This window comes from Octopus sinensis, linkage group LG13 (genome assembly GCF_006345805.1).
Source record: "Octopus sinensis linkage group LG13, ASM634580v1, whole genome shotgun sequence".
NCBI lineage: Eukaryota > Metazoa > Mollusca > Cephalopoda > Octopoda > Octopodidae > Octopus > Octopus sinensis.
Genome location: NC_043009.1, coordinates 60,346,551 through 60,368,941, shown reverse-complemented (window position 1 = coordinate 60,368,941; position 22,391 = coordinate 60,346,551). Strand labels below are relative to the sequence as shown.

The window sequence follows — 22,391 nt, the reverse complement described above, 5'->3', positions numbered from 1 at the left end:
GCCCGACGAGAGGAATATTTCACAAAATTTCCTTTCAATCAATTGTGTGTTTATAGGTCTATAACCGCCTTTAAAAATATTTTCAATTGATTTTTATAAATGAGGCCCGCCAAGGTTCCAAAGATGCACTGTGCGGCCCGCGATCAAAAAAGTTCGCCCACCCCTGACATAGAAGGTATGAAAAAATGAGAAGGAAAGCAGTTGATAACATTGAAGACAATCAGAAAGAGTAAAAAACCCTCTTCAAATAACATTCATACCTTTACTAAGATTTTTAGAAATGATAATAGTTTCTATTTATTTACTACCTACAAGGGGCTAAACACAGAGGGGACAAACAAGGACAGACAAAGGGATTAAGTCGATTACATCAGCTCCAGTGTGTAACTGGTACTTAGTTTATTGACCCCGAAATGATGAAAGGCAAAGTCGACCTCAGTGGAATTTGAACTCAGAACGTAACGGCAGACGAAATATGGCTACGCATTTCACCCGGCGTGCTAACGTTTCTGCCAGCTCGCTGCCTTAAATGAAAATAGTTTCAACTAAGAACTGAGTTCCTGCCTGGAAGGATGCATGTCTAGGTGATTCAGAAGTTCACTTCACATTCTAGATTCAACCTGACTGTGAATCACCACGGCTAACTGTCATCTACAAGACTGCTCAGATTGACCAATAGCTTGAGAATGGGATTAAGTAGACAGAGACTGTGTGGAAGCCTATCATATATGTAAATATTTGAGTTTATATAAGTTCATGTGGAGGCGCAATGGCCCAGTGGTTAGGGCAGTGGAATCGCAGTCATAGGATCACAATTTCAATTCCCAGACTGGACATTGTGAGTGTTTATTGAGCGAAAACACCTAAAGCTCCACGATGCTCCAGCAGGGGGTGGTGGTGATCCCTGCTGTACTCTTTCGCCCCAACTTTCTCTCACTCTTACTTCCTGTTTCTGCTGTACCTGTATTTCAAAGGGCCAGCCTTGTCACACTCTGTGTCACACTGAATCTCCCTGAGAACTACGTTAAGGGTACACGTGTCTGTGGAGTGCTCAGCCACTTGCATGTTAATAAATGAGCTGCGACCTCACTGGTGCCAATCTGTATCGGCCCCTTTGCCTTTCCCTTGGATAACATCGGTGGCATGGAGAGGGGAGGCTGGTATGTGTGGGTGACTGCTGGTCTTCCATAAACAACCTTGCCTAGACTTGTGCCTTGGAGGGTAACTTTGTAGGTGCAATCCCATGGTCATTCATGACTAAAGGGGGTCACAACAACAATATAAGTTCATATTGTTCATTGAAGGAAAGAAAAACTCAGCAATGAACCCCTAAAACCAGAGCTTTTTGATGAATGTCCCTTCAGGTGTTTCTTTCCTACCAATGACATTAGCATAAATCTTTTTTACACCAAATCAAAATAATCGTGATCACATGTGTGTGTGTGTTTTGCAAATGCCTGATGGAGGGTATTCTCTCGGTTGCATGTTGCTGAACGGTTTCCAGACGATTAATATCCTGGGCAAGATAGAGGTTCCTATGATTTAAAGTAGTCCATTATTAGTTACACATCATCATACAATACTGGCAATTCTACATATGATCTTTGCCTTGAAGAAATGTATTGGGTCATCCCATAAATAATGCGGATTTCTTCAATTGCATGGACTAAAAGTTGGAGGGGGTCAGGATAACTACCTGCATCAACTTGCTATAAAATGAAAAAGCAGGTCCTAATTTTAACTTGCACTTATTCGTAGTGCAAGTTTTGAAGAGTGCAGTTCAATTTTAAAAGTTATTTTTTCTAAGCTATAATGGAAATTATAAAGGAGCATATTTAGCATATTTTGGTTTATGAGTCCAATAAAGCAACAATGCAATAGAAAGTGTGAGGGATATTAATGCAGTATACGGGGATCGAACAATAAGCTTAAGCCAGTGTCAACGGTGGTTCCAGAAATTCTGAGACAGAAACTACAGCCTAGAAGATAAGCCTCTTCCTGGAAGATTTGTAGAGCTTGACAAAGATGTTCTGCAAACTGTGGCAGAACAAAATCTCATTGTAACTGTTGAGGAATTAGCAGAGAAGCTTGGATTTGGTCATTCAACCATTCATCGACACCTACATGCCATCAGAAAAATGAGCAAATTGGGTCAACGGGATCCTCACAAACTTTCTGAGTCTAATAGCACACAGAGAGTGAATGTGTGATCTTCTTTGCTATCATGTCTCACAAATGAACCTTTTTTTCAACCAAATAGTGATTGTTGATGAGAAATGGATTCTCTATAAAAATGTCAAGTGCCAAAGACAGTGGGTAGGAAAAGGAGAAACACCAGTACCCCAGGCTAAAGAAGGTCTTCACCCATGTAAGGTGTTGTTATCTGTTTGATGGGATATGAAAAATTTCACCATTCTGGACTTTTAAACCCAAACCAAACAATAACAAAGGAGATCTACTGCAAGCAGCTTGAGCAGCTTAAGTCAGTGCTAGAAGAAAAAATAGTAATCTTTGGTTTCAAGATGAAAGGTGTTCTTCCACCAGGATAATACTCAGCCACATACAGCAAGGATGACATTCCAAAGGCTGGAGCAGTCTGAATGGGAAATGATGCCCCACTCACCATATTCGCCAGACATTGTCCCATCTGATTATCATTTATTCTGCAGTCTTCAAAATCATTTGGACAGAAAAAATATGAATTCTGTAGATAAGGTCAGAACAGTACTGGAAGAGTATTTTTCATTACAGACAAGTGAATTTTGGAAAGGGGCCTTGTAAGTTTACCAAACAGATGAAAGAGCTTTATAGAAAATGAAGGACAATATATTTTAGATCTATAAAAAGAACTTCATCTTAATTTTGAAAAATAAAAGAAGTATAAAAGAACCATATTATTTATGGGATGACCCAAAATTATACATTTACTTCCAAATTGATATTATTAAATTGTGTCTGGGGAGAGTCATTCTCTTTTAGTGCCTTATTAATTTAACACACTCACCGATTTTCACTCATTTACTCTTTACTCTCTTTTTTACTCTTTTACTTGTTTCAGTCAATTGACTGCGACCATGCTGGAGCACCGCCTTTAATCGAGCAGCTCGACCCCAGGACTTATTCTTTGTAAGCCCAGTACTTATTCTATCGGTCTCTTTTTGCCGAACCGCTAAGTGACGGGGACATAAACACACCAGCATCGGTTGTCAAGCAATGCTAGGGGGACAAACACAGACACACAAACATACACACACATACATACAAACACACATATATATGACAGGCTTCTTTCAGTTTCCGTCTACCAAATCCACTCACAAGGCATTGGTCGGCCCGGGGCTATAGCAGAAGACACTTGCCCAAGATGCCACACAGTGGGACTGAACCCGGAACCATGTGGCTGGTAAACAAGCTACTTACCACACAGCCACTCCTGCGCATTTACTTATTTATTTTTACTAAAATTTTCATTTTTGTCTGTATGCATGTGTGCATGTATGTATGTACTCTGGATGTTTCGTGTATGCATATATATATATATATAAATATGCATGTGTGCACGTATGTATGTATGTATGTATGTATGTATGTATTCTACATATCCATGTGCTTGTGTGTTCATGTTTATGTTTGTGTGTGTGTGTGTATGTATTTGTGTGTACATGTTTGAGTGTGTCTGTGTATGGGTTTGTGTGACTATGTATGTGCATCTGTTATGTATGGATGTGTCGCCATATGTTTCCTTGTATGAAGTGTGCTTGTGTGTACAGACAAGAACATAATATAAATAGGCGAGACATCTAGGGGCATTGTGGGGAGACTAAATGAACATCTGAGACAATATGATGACAAAAAACAATCCTTCATACTCTCCCAACATGCCAAAGACCAACATGGAGGACACTGGGTCATTTTATCCAAGCAAGTGTCTTCTACTATAAAGTAATTAGTAGCTTTGCGAAAGAGAAGAAACCTGTTTTTTAAGCCTCCATTGACTCCCAAACACAAAAATGCTCGGTTAGAATGGGGTTGAATGACCAGTGTCAAGCATATTTTGTTCACTGATGTGTGCCAAGCCATGCTAAATGGGCCGGATGGTTGGGCTAAGGGTGTTTTATGACAACCCTGCTCACATGCATTTGCACCATCAGCAAGGAGGTGGAAGAGTGATGGTTTGAGTTGGAATCATGGGAAACAGGATGATTAGTCCATTTAAAGTGCCAGAAGGTGTGAAGATTAATGCTACCACATGCTGTGATGTCCTAAGTGACTGGGTGAAAGAGCTCCCATTATCTGAGCTTAGCAATGTTATTTTTATGCATGATAAGATCCTACCATATGCTACTAAGAGAACTGAAGAGATTGTCTCATTGAGATTCAAAGGAGAAACTTTGATAAAGTGGCCAGCCTGTTCTCCAGATTTGATTCCCATTGAGAACTTTTGGAGTATCGTCAAACATGAGATTTACCAGAATGGCAAGCAGCACCCATCTAAGGAAACACTTTGGAAGGCAATGCAAGACTCTGCTAAGGCAGTCCTACCCTCTACTATCAAAACACCAACTGAATCGACTAACCACATTTTTGAGGTCATCAAACAAAATGGTTCATACACCAAACACTAATCAAAGTGTCAAAGTTTCTGTGAATATGTTATGTATTTTGTTGCTCAATGGTACAGTTGTGTCATATGAGTTATTTAAAATAATTGTTCTTGAAATAGTATTTCTATCCTTATTAGTGATCAAAACTGTACATTATTATACCAGGACTATTTTTGCAGATTACCTGAAAAATAATATGAAAACTAAGACAGCTACATATCATAAATTATGTATACAAACCGAAAATAGTGTACTGTACCATCATGTAAATTGTTTTCAAAATCCCCCAGGCAGTTATTTAGAAAATATAAAAAAATTCATCATAGGCGCAGGAGTGGCTGTATGGTAAGTAGCTTGCTAACCAACCACATGGTTCCGGGTTCAGTCCCACTGTGTGGCATCTTGGGCAAGTGTCTTCTGCTATAGCCCCGGGCCGACCAATGCCTTGTGAGTGGATTTGGTAGACGGAAACTGAAAGAAGCCTGTCGTATATATGTATATATATATATATATATATATATATATATATATGTATGTGTGTGTGTTTGTGTGTCTGTGTTTGTTCCCCTAGCATTGCTTGACAACCGATGCTGGTGTGTTTACGTCCCCCGTCACTTAGCGTTTCGGCAAAAAGAGACCGATAGAATAAGTACTGGGCTTACAAAAAGAATAAGTCCCGGGGTCGAGTTGCTCGACTAAAGGCGGTGCTCCAGCATGGCCGCAGTCAAATGATTGAAACAAGTAAAAGAGTAAAAAGAGAGTATGGACTATTATTTTGGTTCACAGAGTATGTTCTCCACTCAAACATTCCTCATTCATCCAATATTATTAAGTGGCAAAAAAGAATAACAAGAATAAATTGCAAAGGTTAATAACAACAACAACAACAACAATAATAATAATGATAATGCATTGAGATTCCTTTTACCTGGACATGTAAAGAGTGGTTTCCATTCCAGATTCTCACCGCACACCAATTTGCCATTGTCCACAAAAGGCACCTTACATTCTTTATAATAATGCCTTTCAGGACATGTTACTGGTCTGTTGCAAATAATTGTATTTTCTGGACATTCTGAAACAAAAATATTCATATATATATATATATATATATATATATATATATATCATGTGATCATGTGACCAACTAGGCTATCAGATGTTGCTACACATCGCTGGTTACAATGCGCTTTGCATTGTTTTAGCCTTCAAATGACGTCATCCTGCTGGCTAAGCGAGCAGGCCAACAGAAGAAAGAGAGGAAGTTGTGGTAATAGAGTACAGCAGGGATCGCCACCACCCTCTGCCAGAGCCTCGTGGAGCTTTGGGTGTTTTCGCTCAATAAACACTCACAACGCCTGGTCTGGGAATCGAAACCGCGATCCTATGACCGCGAGTCCGCTGCCCTAACCACTGGGTCATTGCGCCTCCACACACATATATATGAGGCAAAGCATTTCTTAATGCAAAGCCAGAAATCCGGGATCTGGAATTATCCAGTAATTTTTTGCTAGTTTTATTTTGTCTTTTTGTCTTCTCTCCTTGTGCTTTATGAACATTTAATGTGGTTTTAGAGTCAGATTTTGGCTGCTATTTCCAGCATGGCGGAATCTCGTAGATACCATAGATTATAATTTTAATGATAATTATTACCTTTGAAGGTTTTTGTTTCCATGCTGGCCACTTGATAAGATCGTTATTTAATTTAAATTAACGATCTTATCCTTATTTATATGAATTTTAAATTTATTTCGTCATTGTGTTTACTGCAGTGATGTTTTAACCATATCGCACATGGAATTAAGAAGCGGGCAATTTAAACTGGTTGTGTTGCATACGTGCATATATATGTATGTATACATTTGTATATGTAAGTATTTGTATGTTGTATGTATATATATGTGTATTTATGTTACTTTCTGCATATATTCCACTGATGAGGCAAAGCATTTCTTAATGCAAAGCCAGAAATCCGGGATTTGGAATTATCCAGTAATTTTTTTGCTAGTTCATCTTGTCCTTTTGTCTTCTCTCCTTGTGCTGTATGAACATTTAATGTGGTTTTAGAGTCAGATTTTTTTCTTGTTGAGTAACCATCCTGCTCAAAAGGTCCCTGAATAAGGGTTAAGGATGTTGAACGAAACACCCATGTTTCCAGAGGTGAATTATTCAAACCCCAAAGGATCCCTCTCAACACATGGCTATGACGCTCCCCCACTACTTCTGTTCGTGATCAGAGATGCACATATCGTCAGCCACTAAGAGACATGCTCAACTGGTTAAGGTCAATCAACTGACAAGCAAATCTCTTAGTATTGAGCAGAATATTTGTTGTAACCTGTCTTTTATACCAAGACAAAACAATTATTATTATTATTATTATTATTATTATTAAGGAGGCAAGCTGGCAGAATTATTAGCATGCCAGGCAAAATGCTTGGCAGCATTTCGTCTACTCTTACTTTCTGAGTTCAAATTCTGTGGACGTTGAATTTACCTTTCATCCTTTCAGGGTCGATAAATGAAGTACCAATGAAACATTGAGGTTGATATAATTGACTAGTCTCCTCCCCACAAATTTCAGGCCTCGTAACTATAGTAGAACGGATTATTACTATTATTATTATTCTGTTTGACTTTTGATTTACATTTGTACAAGTTGGCTCCAAGTCTCACCCAGAGACCTCAAGAGACAACAAGTTGGAAGTTCATGTTAGTGTTATGCCTAGGGTGCCATATATTTGGTTTTGTACTTAGTGTTGTACTAGTGAATGTCTAAAAAAACATACGAAAATTATGTTTGTTTTAAACCTTGAGATTACATAGAAAGTATTTTGCGTAGAATATGAGCAGTTCCCATAAGCACTTTCTTTTGAATTTCTGCCATTTTTGGGTTTCCTGGTATCTGAGTTAGGTAGCAATCAGCCCCTTTTGCTATCATTCCCAGGACACCTATGACAATAGGTATTGTTTTAGTCTTCAGGTTCCACATTTTGCTGATTTCTATTTCAAGATCTTTATATTTGCTCAGTTTTTGGTAGGTCTATCATTATTATTATTATTATTATTATTATTATTATTTCATATATGCAAAACAGATTAGACAGCTGGAAAAAAAATCCTAACATCTGTCTACAACAAGTAATCTTAGATACCGAGAACTTTCCTAAGTATTTCTGCTATCTTTAATAATATTGTTTTATGGAGCAGCACAAAACTAGGCTTTAATGCCTATTTCCTCTATCAATCTTTTCAAATCTTTAGGAATTGTTCCTAATGCATCTAGAACTCAGTGGCTAGGTGCTGGTACACTGAGGTTTTCTGTAAACCTCTTGTATTCACCTTTTCACCATTTACAATGGTAAAGTCAGTTACCTGGCACTTCCTATTCTTTTTGCCTGCTAGTGCTTCTAAATCAGACCTAGCTTCTATAACTCTGCAATTCTGAATGTTAAAATTTCAAATCTTATATTCCTTACTTTCTAGCCCTTTATTAGGTTCATGTTCATACCACTTCTCAGTATGGTCAAATCTGTTCTATATAACTCCCAATGGATTATTCTCAAATCAATATGATTAATCAACAATCAATGCCAAAGTAACATCTCCAATATCATATAGTGACAAAAAAGAAAAATATGGAATAAATGGCAAAGATTAATAACAACAGCAATGGTGATAATGCATTGAGATTCCTTTTACCTGGGCACGTAAAGTTTGATTCCCATTTCAGGCTGTTACTGCAATTCAATGTGGCATTGTTCACAAATGGCACCTTACATTCCTGATAATAAAGTCTTTCAGGACAAGTTATTTGTCTGTTGCAAACAGTTGTATTTTCTGGACACTCTGAAACAAAAATATTCATGTATATATATATATATATAGCTAGGAGACAGGTTTATTTAGCCAGAGGGAAGCAGATAAGAAAAAAATTGCCAATGTTCTGCGCCATGGGGACCAAAGACTTGAAGTATTTCGCGTTGCAAGACAGTGTATGAGAGAGAATCGTGATGTGGTAGGAGAGAAATGTGTTCGCATGGATGATGGTTCACTTGCACTAAATGAGGATGCAAAGAAAGAGGTTTGGAGACGCCACTATGAAAGGTTGCTCAATAAAGAAAATGAATGGGAGAAAGAGAGTCTGCCGAATGTCTGCCAAACAGAGGGACCAGCTATCTGAGTTGACAGTTCCTTGGTAGTTAAGGCAATTAGAAGCATGAAGACAGGCAAAGCCCCAGGCCCATCAGGAATCACTGCAGAGATGCTCAAAATATCTGGTAGTGTCGGCTATAGGCTAGTCACCCGTATCGTTAACCAGGTGATACACAAAGGAGTCATACCCAATGACTGGTGTAGCAGCATAATAGTCAACTGCTACAAAGGTAAAGGTGACACCCTAGATACAAATAATTACAGAGGTATCAAGCTGTTGGATCAGGTAATGAAGGTTACGGAGAGGGTCATAGCCCAACTAATTAGAGAGAGAGTTAGTTTAGATGAGATGCAGTTTGGATTCGTGCCAGGGAAAAGCACCACTGATGCCATGTTCCTGGTAAGACAGCTGCAGGAGAAATATCTGGCCAAAGATAAGCCCCTGTACCTGGCTTTCATTGACATGGAGAAAGCCTTCGACAGGGTCCCCCGATCCATTATCTGGTGGTCAATGAGGAAACTAGGGATAGATGAATGGTTAGCGAGAGCTGTGCAAGCCATGTACTGGGACGCTGCTAGTAAGGTGAGGGTTGGCAACAAGTACAGTGAAGAATTCTGGGTAGAGGTAGGGGTCCACCAAGGTTCAGTCCTCAGTCCCCTCCTATTTATCATAGTCCTCCAGGCAATAATGGAGGAATTCAAGACAGGATGCCCTTGGGAGCTCCTCTATGCTGATGACCTTGCTTTAATTGCTGAGTCACTATTAGAACTGGAGGAGAAGTTTCAGGTGTGGAAGCAAGGATTAGAATCGAAGGGTCTTAGAGTCAACCTAGCTAAAACCAAAGTCCTAATAAGTAGGAAGGTAGACAAGTCACAAACGCCTTCAGGTAGATGGCCCTGCTCGATCTGTAGGAAAGGCATAGGTAGAAACTCTATAAGATGCACCAAGTGTAAGCTATGGACACATAAGAGGTGCAGCAACGTCAAGGGAAGGCTAACTAGGAAGATAGTTTTTGTATGTGGCAGATGCTCAGGAGCAATAAACACTGAAAATGCTCTGAGACCAACTTCCGCCATATTCTAGGGAGAAAAACTAGAAATAGTTGATAGCTTCCGTTACCTAGGTGACCAAGTCATTAGTAGGGGTGGGTGTGTTGAAAGTGTAACTGCTAGAGTAAGATTAGCTTGAGCAAAGTTCAGAGAGCTCTTACCTCTGCTAGGGACAAAAGGCCTCTCGCTCAGAGTAAAAGGCAGACTGTATGATGCATGTGTACGAACAGCCATGCTACATGGCAGTGGAACATGGGCCGTGACTGCTGAGGATATGCGTAAGCTCGCAAGAAATGGAGCCAGTATGCTCCGATGGATGTTTAATGTCAGTGTTCATAATCGACAGAGTGTAAGTGCCTTGAGGAAAGTTTGGACCTAAGAAGCATCAGTTGTGGTGTGCAAGAGAGACGTTTGCGCTGGTATGGCCATGTGGCGAGAATGGATGAAGACAGTTGTGTGAAAAAGTGCCACACCCTAGCTGTTGAGGGAACCTGTGGAAGAGGTAGACCCAGGAAAACCTGGGATGAGGTGGTGAAGCACGACCTTTGAACTTTAGGTCTCACCGAGGAAATGAATAGAGACCAAGACCTTTGGAAGTATGCTGTGCGTGAGAAGAACGGCAGGACAAGTGAGATCATAACCCATGGCCTCAATCCACTTATGCATACCTTTCCATCTTGGGACACAAAACTCTACTTGTGAAGACCTGTTGAGGCAACTGAAAATCAAAATCAAAAATCAAAATCGATCAACATCAATGGAAATTGTAGCTGTGATACCAGTGCCGGTGGCACATAAGAGAACCAGCCGAACGTGGCTGTTGCCAGCGCCGCCCCAACTGGCTTCCGTGCCGGTGGCACGTAAAAAGCACCATCCGATCATGGCTATTGCCAGTCTCTCCTAGCCTCCGTGCCGGTGGCACGTAAAAAGCACCATCCGATCATGGCCATTTGCCAGCCTCGACTGGCCTCTGTGCCGGTGACACGTAAAAAGAACCCACTACACTCATGGAGTGGTTGGCGTTAGGAAGGGTATCCAGCCGTAGAAACATTGCCAGATCAGACTGGGCCTGGTGCAGCCTTCTGGCTTCCCAGACCCCAGTTGTACCGTCCAACCCATGCCAGCATGGAAAGCGGATGCTAAACGATGATGATGATGATGATATACACACACACACACACACATATATATAATGGAGAAATTACACAAAATGTATAAACAAATGATGAGTAAAGCACCAGCACAGTTTCGATTCCCTGCTGTTATCTGTAGATTTATTGCAGGAACTTCGTAGTGGCGGTTGGGCTAATAGTATTAATAAAGATATATACACACACACACATAGTCAGTCCTCAGTCAAACCGTCCAACCCATGCCAGCATGGAAAGCGGACATTAATCAATGATGATGATGATACATACATACAGACATATACACACATATATGTATATATATATATTTATATACATACACACACACATCAATAGACATACATATGCATTTGTACAGTGATTTGCTGTGAGCCAACAATAGCTAGACTGATGTCATCATCATCATCATCATCGTTTAACGTCCGCTTTCCATGCTAGCATGGGTTGGACGATTTTGACTGAGGGCTGGCGAACCAGACGACCGCACCAGGCTCCAATCTTGATCTGGCAGAGTTTCTACAGCTGGATGCCCTTCCTAATGCCAACCACTCCGAGAGTGTAATGAGTGCTTTTACACACCACCGGCACGGGGCCAGTCAGGCGGTACTGGCAATGACTTCACTCAAATCTTTTACACATGCCACCGGCACAGGTGCATGTAGGGTGACATTGGTAATGATCACGCTCGAATGGTGCCCTTTTACGTGCCACCGGCACAGACACAGTTAGCTGCTCTGGCAACAACCACGCTCGGATGGTGCTCTTGGCACCGAACTAGCATGGGCACAAGTGCCAGTAAGGCGACGCTGGTAATGACCACACTCAAGTGGTGCCCTTTTATGTGCCACTGGCACAGAAGCTCGTATGGTGCTCTTTGCACCCCGCTAGCACGGATGCTGCCACAACAAAAATATACTGAGAGTAAATTATGGATGCATGCTGCTGTCGCAAAGCTTAAATTTAACAACATTAGCAAGTAGAATACCCTCTCCTAGAACTATGACAGATATATTACATCAAAAGGGGATGAGCTGGGAGAATCGTTAGCACACTTTGTGAAATGCTTAGTGGTATTTCGTCTGTCTTTACGTTCTGAGTTCAAATTCAGCTGAGGTCGACTTTGCCTTTCATCCTTTCGGGGTCGATTAAATAAGGACCAGTTATGCACTGGGGTCGATGTAATCAACTTAATCCGTTTGTCTGTCCTTGTTTGTCCTCTCTGTGTTTAGCTCCTTGTGGGTAGTAAAGAAATAGATATTTCATCTGTTTTTATTTTCTGAGTTCAAATTCCACTAAGGTTGATTTTGCCTTTCATCCATTTGAGTTTGATAAATTAAGTACAAGTTGTGTACTGGGGTCGATCTAATCGAATGGTCCCCTCTCCAAAAATTTAGGGCCTTGTGCCCAGACTAGAAAAGTTATATTACATCCATCCTTGTAGAATATACCCTCCTTATTCAAGAACAAGAAATATCTACTAAATACCTAATCAATAAAACAGAATACTTCCAAACCAGTATGGAGAGACAGAAAGTGTCAACTGTATCATAACAGTGAGAAGAATATCACTCATATTATTAAATTCTACTCAAAAATGTCCACAAGACATTATTTTGCCATGATACATGACAGTGTGGCTGAATTAATTACAATGACACCTACAGGAAGAATTGTCCAGACATTCCTACTAAAAATATCATCATTATTTACTATTCAAACCACCTGTCTGGCATGGAGATGCCCCCATGTGCTCCTGATGTCTGCCACATGCACACGAAGAAGTGGGTGTCACAACCCGTCCAAGGGGTATTTGCGGCTGCCTTCAAGTCTGACCTGATTGGAAACAGCTGGATGTCATGACTGGGAGGGATTTCTGAGGAGCACTACTTGGGCTTACCCAAGATGTGCTCCAATACGTTTCCCACTTGGGAGTGCCTAACTCGTGGAGACTAAGGTGATAACACCTGCTGGCATTGCAGCAGTGCATCTGAGACAATCTCCCACATCAGTGGCCAGTGCCTGCACCTAAACATGCAGAGGCTGGCCAGGCACACACGAATATGCCGGCTGGTGGCTAGGGAGGTCTTTGTAAGTTAAGCAGAGGCATTGATTTTTTTTTTCTGCTGAATCTAAGTTCTGAATCTTTCTTATTAATTGGTATATGATTTCACAGCTTAATCACTTCACTTTTCCCTCAATCCCCTCAGCTTTTACTGATTATCACAATCCCCATCATCACATCGCATCGCATTGCATCACATCACATCACACCACACCACATCACATCACCACCACCACCATCATCATCATTATTATTATTATGGAGTGAGAGAGCAGTGCATGCCATCAAAGTGACACTGGGGTAAAATATATGAAGCCCAGTATACCCATCATGACTACCCGTCTGATAAGGGTACACCAGGCACATGCATCACAACCATATGTGTGTGACATGGTGATTTCATATCAAGATAAACAGCACATGACCTTGCAGGTAGGGCCCAGTTAGAATTTTCTTTGGGTCGAGTAACCCATCCCACTCAAAAGCTCCCTGAATAAAGATTAAGGATGTTGAATGAACCACCCATGTTGCCAAAGGTGAATTATTCAAACCCCAAAGAATCCCTCTCAACACATGACTATGATGCTCCCCCACTACTTCTACTCGTGATCAGCCACTAAGGGACATGCTCAACTGGTTAAGGTCAAACAACTGACAAGGAAATCTGTGACATTGAGCAGAATATTTGCTGTAGTCCATCTTTTATACTAAGATAAAACAATGTACATGATAACACTTCCAATCAGTTAAGATCAGAAGCCATTAGAGCTTATTATTATTATTATTTTATATGTTTATTATTATTATTATTTTATATATTTATTATCATTATTATTTTATATATTTATTATCATTATTATTTTATATGTTTATTATTATCATTATTATTTTATATGTTTATTATATTATTATTATTATTATTATATTTTATATATTTATTATATTATTTTTATATATTTATTATTATTATATTATTATTTTATATGTTTATTATTATCATTATTATTTTATATATTTATATTATTATTTTATATGTTATTATTATTATTATTTTATATATTTATTATTATTATTATATATATTTATTATTATATTTTATATATTTATTATTATTATTATATATATTTATTATTATTATTTTATATATTTATTATTATTATTTTATATATTTATTATTATTTTTATATATTTATTATTATTATTATATATATTTATTATTATTATTTTATATATTTATTATTATTATATATATTTATTATTATTATTTTATATATTTATTATTATTTATATATTTATTATTATTATTTTATATATTTATTATTATATTTTATATATTTATTATTATTTTATATATTTATTATTATTATTTTATATATTTATTATTATTATTTTATATATTTATTATTATTATTTTATATATTTATTATTATTATTATTATTATTTTATATATGCACAATAAATTAGTGTGCTGGAATAAAATTCCTTAAATGCCAAGAACCTTCCTAAGTATCTTTGTAGTTCTTATCAATAGTTTTCTGGAGCTGCACTTAACTAGGTTTCCATGCCTATTTCCTCTATCAATCTGTTCAAATCTTTAGTAATAATTCTCAAGGTACCTATAAATAGAAAGATACATTTTACCTATACTTTCCACACCCTCTGTAACTTAATGGTTAGGTCCTGGTACATTGCTATTTTCTGTAAATGACTTGTATTGAATTTCACATTATTTGAAAATTTAAAGTCAATTACCTGGCACTTATTTGTCTATTAGTGCTTCTAAATCAGGCCTTCTAGCCTCTATTACTCTGTCAGTCTGAATGTTAAAATTCCACATCTTATATTCCTTACTTTCTAGCACTTTATTAGGGTCATCTTCATACCAATTGTCCGTAAGGTCAAATGCTATCTTTCTACATTACTCCCAGTGGATTATTCTCAAACCACCAGGATTAATGAACAATCAATACTTATGTAATTCTTTCAACATTATAAAGTGACAAAAAAAAAAGAATAACAACAAAAAAGCAAAGATAATAACAATAAAAACAATGATAATGCATTGAGATTCCTTTTACCTGGACATGTAAAAAGTGGTTCCCACAGTAGGCTGTCATTGCATACCAATTTGGCACCACCCACAAAAGGCACAGCACAATTTTGATAGGCAAGGTTTGCGGGACATGTTATTTGTCTGTTGCAAATAGTGGCAGATTTTGAACACTCTGAAAGAAAAATATACATGTATATGTTAGTGTGTGCATGCACGCGCACGTGTGTGCATATATATATATATACTCTTTTCCTTGTTTCAGTCATTTGACTTGGGCCATGCTGGAGCACCGCCTTTAGTCGAGCAAATCGACCCCGGGACTTATTCTTTGTAAGCCCAGTACTTATTCTATTGGTCTCTTTTGCTGAACCGCTAAGTGACAGGGACGTAAACACACCAGCATCGGTTGTCAAGCAATGTCAAACACAGACACACAAACATACACACATATATATATATATATATATATGATGGGCTTCTTTCAGTTTCTGTCTACCAAATCCACTCACAAAGCATTGGTCGGCCCGGGGCTATAGCAGAAGACACTTGCCCAAGATGCCGCGCAGTGAGACTGAACCCGGAACCATGTGGTTGGTTAGCAAGCTACTTACCACACAGCCACTCCAATATATATATATATATATATATATATATATTTCGTTTTTGGATTTGGTTTGCAAGATTCCTTATATGAGTTCGTGCGTTGAAGCATCTTCTGTTGTGTCTGGGGAGAGTCATTTTCTTTTTGTGCCTTATAATGTAACACACTCACCAGTAAAATTTCCACTTACTTTTTATTTTTATTTTCCTAAAATTTTCGTTGTGTCTTGCAACCTTTTCAATAGTCTTAACTCTGTCCATTATGCAGTTTAAATAATGGACAGAGTCAAGACTATTCAAAAGGTTGCAAGATGCAATGAAAATTTTAGGAAAATAAAAATAAGAAATAAGTGGGAATTTAACCAGTGTGTTACATTATAAGGTATGAAAAGAAAATGACTCTCTCCAGACACAACAGAATATATATAAATAAATATATAAAATTAAATAATAAGGGTAAAATTAAATAATAAGACCAGTGGCTTAGCATATTTAAAAATTCGAAGATTAAAAATTGTGTTACATACAAAATTAGGAGGAATGACCACTAAAGTGGATGCTTAATATGCTAAACATCGACGTCAAATCGTCATTACCATGAAGAATGTGTTCTCAAGAAAAATCTCAGCAAAATGCCAAAATGTGAAAATAAGCAAGACAAATGAAAATATACTAGATATCTGCGTGTTTGCATATGTAGATATTAACAAGTGAAACCATTGGTACATAGGTAATCATTTTTTATTTCGTATATTTTTATGTGTCTTGCTCATTTTTACATTTTGGCGTTTTTCTGAGATTTTTCTTGAGAAAACATTCTTCGTGGTAATGGCAATTTGACGTCTATGTTTAGCATATTAGGTGTCCACTTTAGCGGTCATTCCTCTTAATTTTGTGTGTGTGTGTGTGTGTGTGTGTATATATATATATATATGTATATACATATAACGGGAAGGTTTACGAAAATAAACAAAAGACGAAGGCAGGTGGAGTACGAACAAACAAATGTATTAGTATGGCGCTCAGGAATAGAAATAGAACAAGTCTTTTACGTTTCGAGCCTACGCTCTTCGACAGAAAGATACACAGAAAAAAACAAGGAGAGAAACAAGGAGAGAAAAAAATGGAGAGAAAAAAAGGAGAGTAAAAATGCATGTAGGAGCTAACGATCTATCATGGCGTCCTGAGTTTGGACAGTGCTATATATATATTTAGGTGCAGATGTGGCCGTGTGGTAAGAAGGTTGCTTTCCAACCATATGGTTCCATTTTCAGTCCCACTGCATGGTACTTTGGGCAAGTGTCTTCTAATATAGCCTTGGGTCAACCAAGGCCTTGTGAGTGGATTTAATACATGGAAACTGAAAGAAGCCCATCGAAGCCACTACACATTCTTTATTTTTTCTCCTTGTTTTTTTTTCTGTGGAAGAGCGTAGGCTCGAAACGTTAAAGACTTTTTCACATTCCAAGTGTTAAACTAATACATCTGTTTGTTGTCTACACCACGTCTTTGTCTTTTGGTTTTTTGTGAATTCTCTCTCTCTCTCTCTCTCTGTATGTATATATATAGGCGTAGGAGTAGTTGTGTGGTAGGAAGCTTGCTTACCAACCACATGGTTCTGGGTTCAGTCCCACTGCGTGGCACCTATACTATAGCCTCGTTCTGACCAAAGCCTTGTGAGTGGATTTGGTAGACGAAACTGAAAAGAAGCCCGTCATATATATGTATGTGTGTGTGTATGTTTGTCTCCCCAACATCACCTGACAACTGATGCGGTTCGGCAAAAGAGACCGATAGAATAAGTACTAGGCTTGCAAAGAATAACTCCTGGGGTCAACTTGCTTGACTAAAGGCGGTGCTCCAGCATGGCTGCAGTCAAATGACTGAAACAAGTAAAAAATACATATAGGCGCAGGAGTGGCTGTGTGGTAAGTAGCTTGCTAACGAACCACATGGTTCCAGGTTCAGTCCCACTGCTTGGCATCTTGGGCAAGTGTCTTCTGCTATAGCCCCGGGCTGACCAATGCCTCATGAGTGGATTTGGTAGACGGAAACTGAAAGAAGCCTGTCGTATATATGTATATATATATGTATGTGTGTGTTTGTGTGTCTGTGTTCCCCTAGCATTGCTTGACAACCGATACTGGTGTGTTTACGTCCCCGTCACTTAGAGGTTCGGCAAAAGAGACCGATAGAATAAGTACTGGGCTTACAAAGAATAAGTCCCGGGGTCGATTTGCTCGACTAAAGGCGGTGCTCCAGCATGGCCGCAGTCAAATGACTGAAACAAGTAAAAGAGTATATATATATATATATACACATACACACATAGAAAAAGGGAGAGGGAGATTGGTAGATAGACAGATAGATAAACCCTTTATTTTCCTCTGCACTAATTTCTACCTCCCTTTATTAGGGAGGTAGAAATTAATTCTCATCCACATAAACACACACACACACACATAGTTAGGCCCTCCCTAACTACAAATGTACAATGGCATAGATAACAAATCAAGGCTGTCAAATGGAATGTGGAGCAAAGGTAAAATTATTTGACCTTGGGAGGAGACATCCAGTCCACCAAACAAACATATCTTGATAAGCTAGAATAGAGAGCTTAATGGGATGGGTTATAACTCACCAGGCATGTTTGTGGCATGTCACATGATAGACACACCCACAGCAACATGCAAATTATATATACACATAAAGACATACATACATATATACATGAATACACATATACATCTTATCTTTCACTTGCAGCAACAGCTTTGAAAGTATTATTTGAACTGCCCCCCCCCCCCCCCGCTGCCATCCCATAGAATTTTCGTTTGTTTTTTTGGAAGTCTGGTACTATTTTGATCGGTTATTCTTTTTTCTTCTACTGAACCACAAAGTTACAAAAATGTAAATCTCTCTATGTATAAAAAGCTGAAGTTATCTGGGTATGGCAGGTTTGGTAGCCTTCAACTAACACTATCTCCCCCGAGACCTTACAGCGCAAGTTGACCAAAATTGAGAGTATGATAGAAGAAGGCTTGCTCTTCCTTCCGTAGAAGAAAAAATTCAAATCGGACCATGTTAACACCAACAATTATTAACATCAAAAAGATGCTTTTTTTCTATGAAAATCCCTATTTTTTACGATTTTTTAACTGCTGTGTCGTCATTTTTCGGTGTATTTCAATCAGAAAAATGTTCACTTAAAGAGAATAACAAGCTACATAATGCCAAAATTTTTCAAAAATTCCAATTCTAAAGGGTTGAAACAAACCCGAACAACGCCAGGCGATACTGCTAGTAAATCAATACTGAGTGTCAAGTGGTGGTGGAGTATATACACAACACAAATACACACACTCATCCCATAAATAAAGCGCTTTTTTTTATATTTCTTTTATATTTGAAAATGAAGAGGATCAGATCAGTTTCTATCGCAGATTTTAAAATTATTTTTTAGGAGTGGCTGTGTGGTAAGTAGCTTGCTTACCAACCACATGGTTCTGTTTTCAGTCCCACTGTGTGACACCTTGGGCAAGTGTCTTCTACTCTAGCCTCGGGCTGACCAAAGCCTTGTGAGTAGATTTGGTAGACGGAAACTGTAAGAAGCCCGTTGTATATATGTATATATATATATGTGTATGTATGTGTGTGTGTATATGTTTGTGTGTCTGTGTTTGTTCCCCCCAACATCGCTTGACAACCGATGATGGTGTCTTTACGTCCTTGTAACTTAGCGGTTCAGCAAAAGAGACTGATAGAATAAGTACTAGGCTTACAAAGAATAAGTCCCGGGGTCGATTTGCTCAACTAAAGGCGGTGCTCCAGCATGGCCACAGTCAAATGATTGAAACAAGTAAAAGAGTAAAAGAGTAATTCATAATAACATTTAATTATAAAAATATAATTATAGGATTTTTTAAATACTGAACAGCTGTAAATGTCCACCCATGTAAAATAAGAATCAAAGAGGTCCATAGGCAAAAAAAAGGTTGAGAAACACTGCTTTAAAGTGTTGCTTGATCAGATAAAAATAACAACCAAATTTCCTTCACGTCAAACCCTAACATACTGTAGTTCTAGGCAAAAATTAAAATGAATAAGTTTGAGAACAGAACATAGTGATCACAGCCTTAAGAACTGTACAAAATCAAATGACTACAGGCGAATGAACAACAATCAACTCAAGCTTATGTGGGAGTATGTACAGGGTGATCAGACCTACTCAACCCTTTCATTACCATATTTATTTTGAGAGGTGGTTTCAGCCGAGTTGGTATCAAAAGGATTAAGAATGGTTTCTCTATTATATATTTTAACCCTTTCGTTACCATATTTATTTTGAGATGCTCTGTGTTTCTCTCAATTAATTTAAAATATAACAAAGAATTTAGTAAAATAACTTAGTTATCATTCAGCTAGTGTTAAGAACATAAATTATGACTAAGGTTTGGTGGAAGATTTTAATTCGAAACTTATGAAAACAAGACATTTGTACTACAGAACCAGAGGCAGGTTCGGCCAGGTTGGTATCAAAAGGATTAAGAATGGTTTCTCTATTATATATTTTAACCCTTTCGTTACCATATTTATTTTGAGATGCTCTGTGTTTCTCTCAATTAATTTAGTAAAATAACTTAGTTATCATTCAGCTAGTGTTAAGAACATAAATTATGACTAAGGTTTGGTGGAAGATTTTAATTCGAAACTTATGAAAACAAGACATTTGTACTACAGAGCCAGAGGAGGTTTCAGCCAGGTTGGTATCAAAAGGGTTAAAATGATACACAAATTACAAACACGAGAAAGAAAGATCATGTTGGATAGAAGAGCTTTTAAAATGCAAAACAAACATTTTACGTACTTGGAAGCCTGCCTTTATTGCAATTGCAAAATGGTTGACGAGGATCATTCTTATTTTTTATATAACATTCTTGTATTGTTTCTTCTTTAATAAAATCTTTATCACAAATACAGCAGTATTCAGTATCACCAAGATTGTCCTCGTAAGTCCTGTAGAAAGGAAAAAAAAAAACGCTCATCATCATCATCGTTAAACGTCCGTCCGCTTTCCATGCTAGCATGGACGGGGTCTGAGAAGCCAGGAGGCTGCACCAGGCCCAGTCTGATCTGGCAGTGTTTCTACAGCTGGATGCCCTTCCTAACGCTAACCACTCTGGGAGTGTAGTGGGTGCTTTTTACATGCAACAGGCACAGGTGCCAGGTGAGGCTGGCAACGGCCACGATTGGTTGGTGCTTTTTACGTGCCACCAGCACGGAGGCCAGTCGAGGCGGCGCTGGCTACAGCCATGTTCAGATGGTTCTTTTATGTGCCACCGGCACTGGTATCACATACAGCAGCAGACACCATACCATGAAGTATTCAATTACACTCAGTTCTTTCTTTACTCTCTCTTTCTCTTTACTCTTTTACTTGTTTCAGTCATTTGACTGTGGCCATGCTGGAGCATCGCCTTTAGTCAAGCAAATCGACCCCAGGACTTATTCTTTGTAAGCCTAGCACTTATTCTGTCGATCTCTTTTGCCGAACCACTAAGTTACGGGGACGTAAACACACCAGCATCGATTGTCAAACGATGTTAGGGGGACAAACACAGACACACAAACACACGCACATACATATATATACATATATACGACGGGCTTCTTTCAGTTTCCGTCTACCAAATCCACTCACGAGGCTTTGGTCAGCCTGAGGCTATAGTAGAAGACACTTGCCCAAGGTGCCATACAGTGGAAATGAACCCAGAACCATGTGGTTGGTAAGCAAGCTACTTACCATACAGCCACTCCTGCGCCTATTCCGTACTAGTGTCTTTGAAATACTATCGCTGCCTTCTACATAATCATCATTACTTTAACTTTTCCATAAGTCAGATGGATGTCAAGAAAGGGATGCAGAAACATCTAGATAAGATCCCAGGAGAACCATGTGTCAGAGAAATCCAAAAGATTGTACTGACAAGTGCTGCCCACATCCTTAGAAAAACTCTATCCATTTAAATGTCTGTGTTGTATTACATTAAGATATTTCGTTACTTTCCTCCCAAGTCATTTGACTGTGGCCATGCTGGAGCACCTTCTTTAGTTGAACAAATCGACCCCAGGACTTATTCTTTCTAAGCCTAGTACTTATTCTATGAGTTTCTTTTCCTGAACTGCTAAGTTACAGGGACATAAACACACCAGCATCAGTTCTCAAGCAATGATGGGGGAAAAAAACAGACGTGCAAACACACACACACATATATACGACGGGCTTCTTCCAGTTTCTGTCAACCAAATCCACTCACAAGGCTTTGGTCAGCCCAAGGCTATAGTAGAAGACACTTGCCCAAGGTGCCACGCAGTGGGACTGAACCTGGAACCATGTGGTTGGTAAGCAAGTTACTTACCACACATCCACTCCTGTGCCTATTAATGATGATGATGATGACAATAATAATAATAATAATAACCACTTACCATGTTTTTGAAGCACAAATAATTATATTGGAGAGAAAAATCAAAGTTGTAATATGCTGAAAAACAATAATAATAACAGTGGTAGTAGTAATAATAACAACAACAACAACAACAACAACAACAATAATAATAACAATAATAATAATAATAATAATAACAATAATAATAATAATAATAATAATAATAATGATAATAATAATTTCCACTGAAGGCACAAGGTCTGAAA

At 38.4% G+C, this 22,391-nt stretch overlaps 1 protein-coding gene across 4 annotated transcripts in view; it reads right to left on the bottom strand.

The window, feature by feature from the left end:
* Positions 1-22,391, bottom strand: part of LOC115218424 — a 75,269-nt gene that overhangs the window by 34,252 nt on the left and 18,626 nt on the right. For all 4 annotated transcript variants that reach the window (XM_029788232.2, XM_029788231.2, XM_036508424.1 and 1 more), the window contains exons 2-6: positions 22,166-22,221; positions 20,544-20,692; positions 15,102-15,248; positions 8,307-8,453; positions 5,533-5,679 (exon numbers count right to left, since the gene is read on the bottom strand). In XM_029788232.2, the coding sequence (XP_029644092.1) occupies positions 5,533-5,679; positions 8,307-8,453; positions 15,102-15,248; positions 20,544-20,692; positions 22,166-22,221 (646 nt within the window). The remainder of the gene's footprint in view (positions 1-5,532; positions 5,680-8,306; positions 8,454-15,101; positions 15,249-20,543; positions 20,693-22,165; positions 22,222-22,391) is intronic.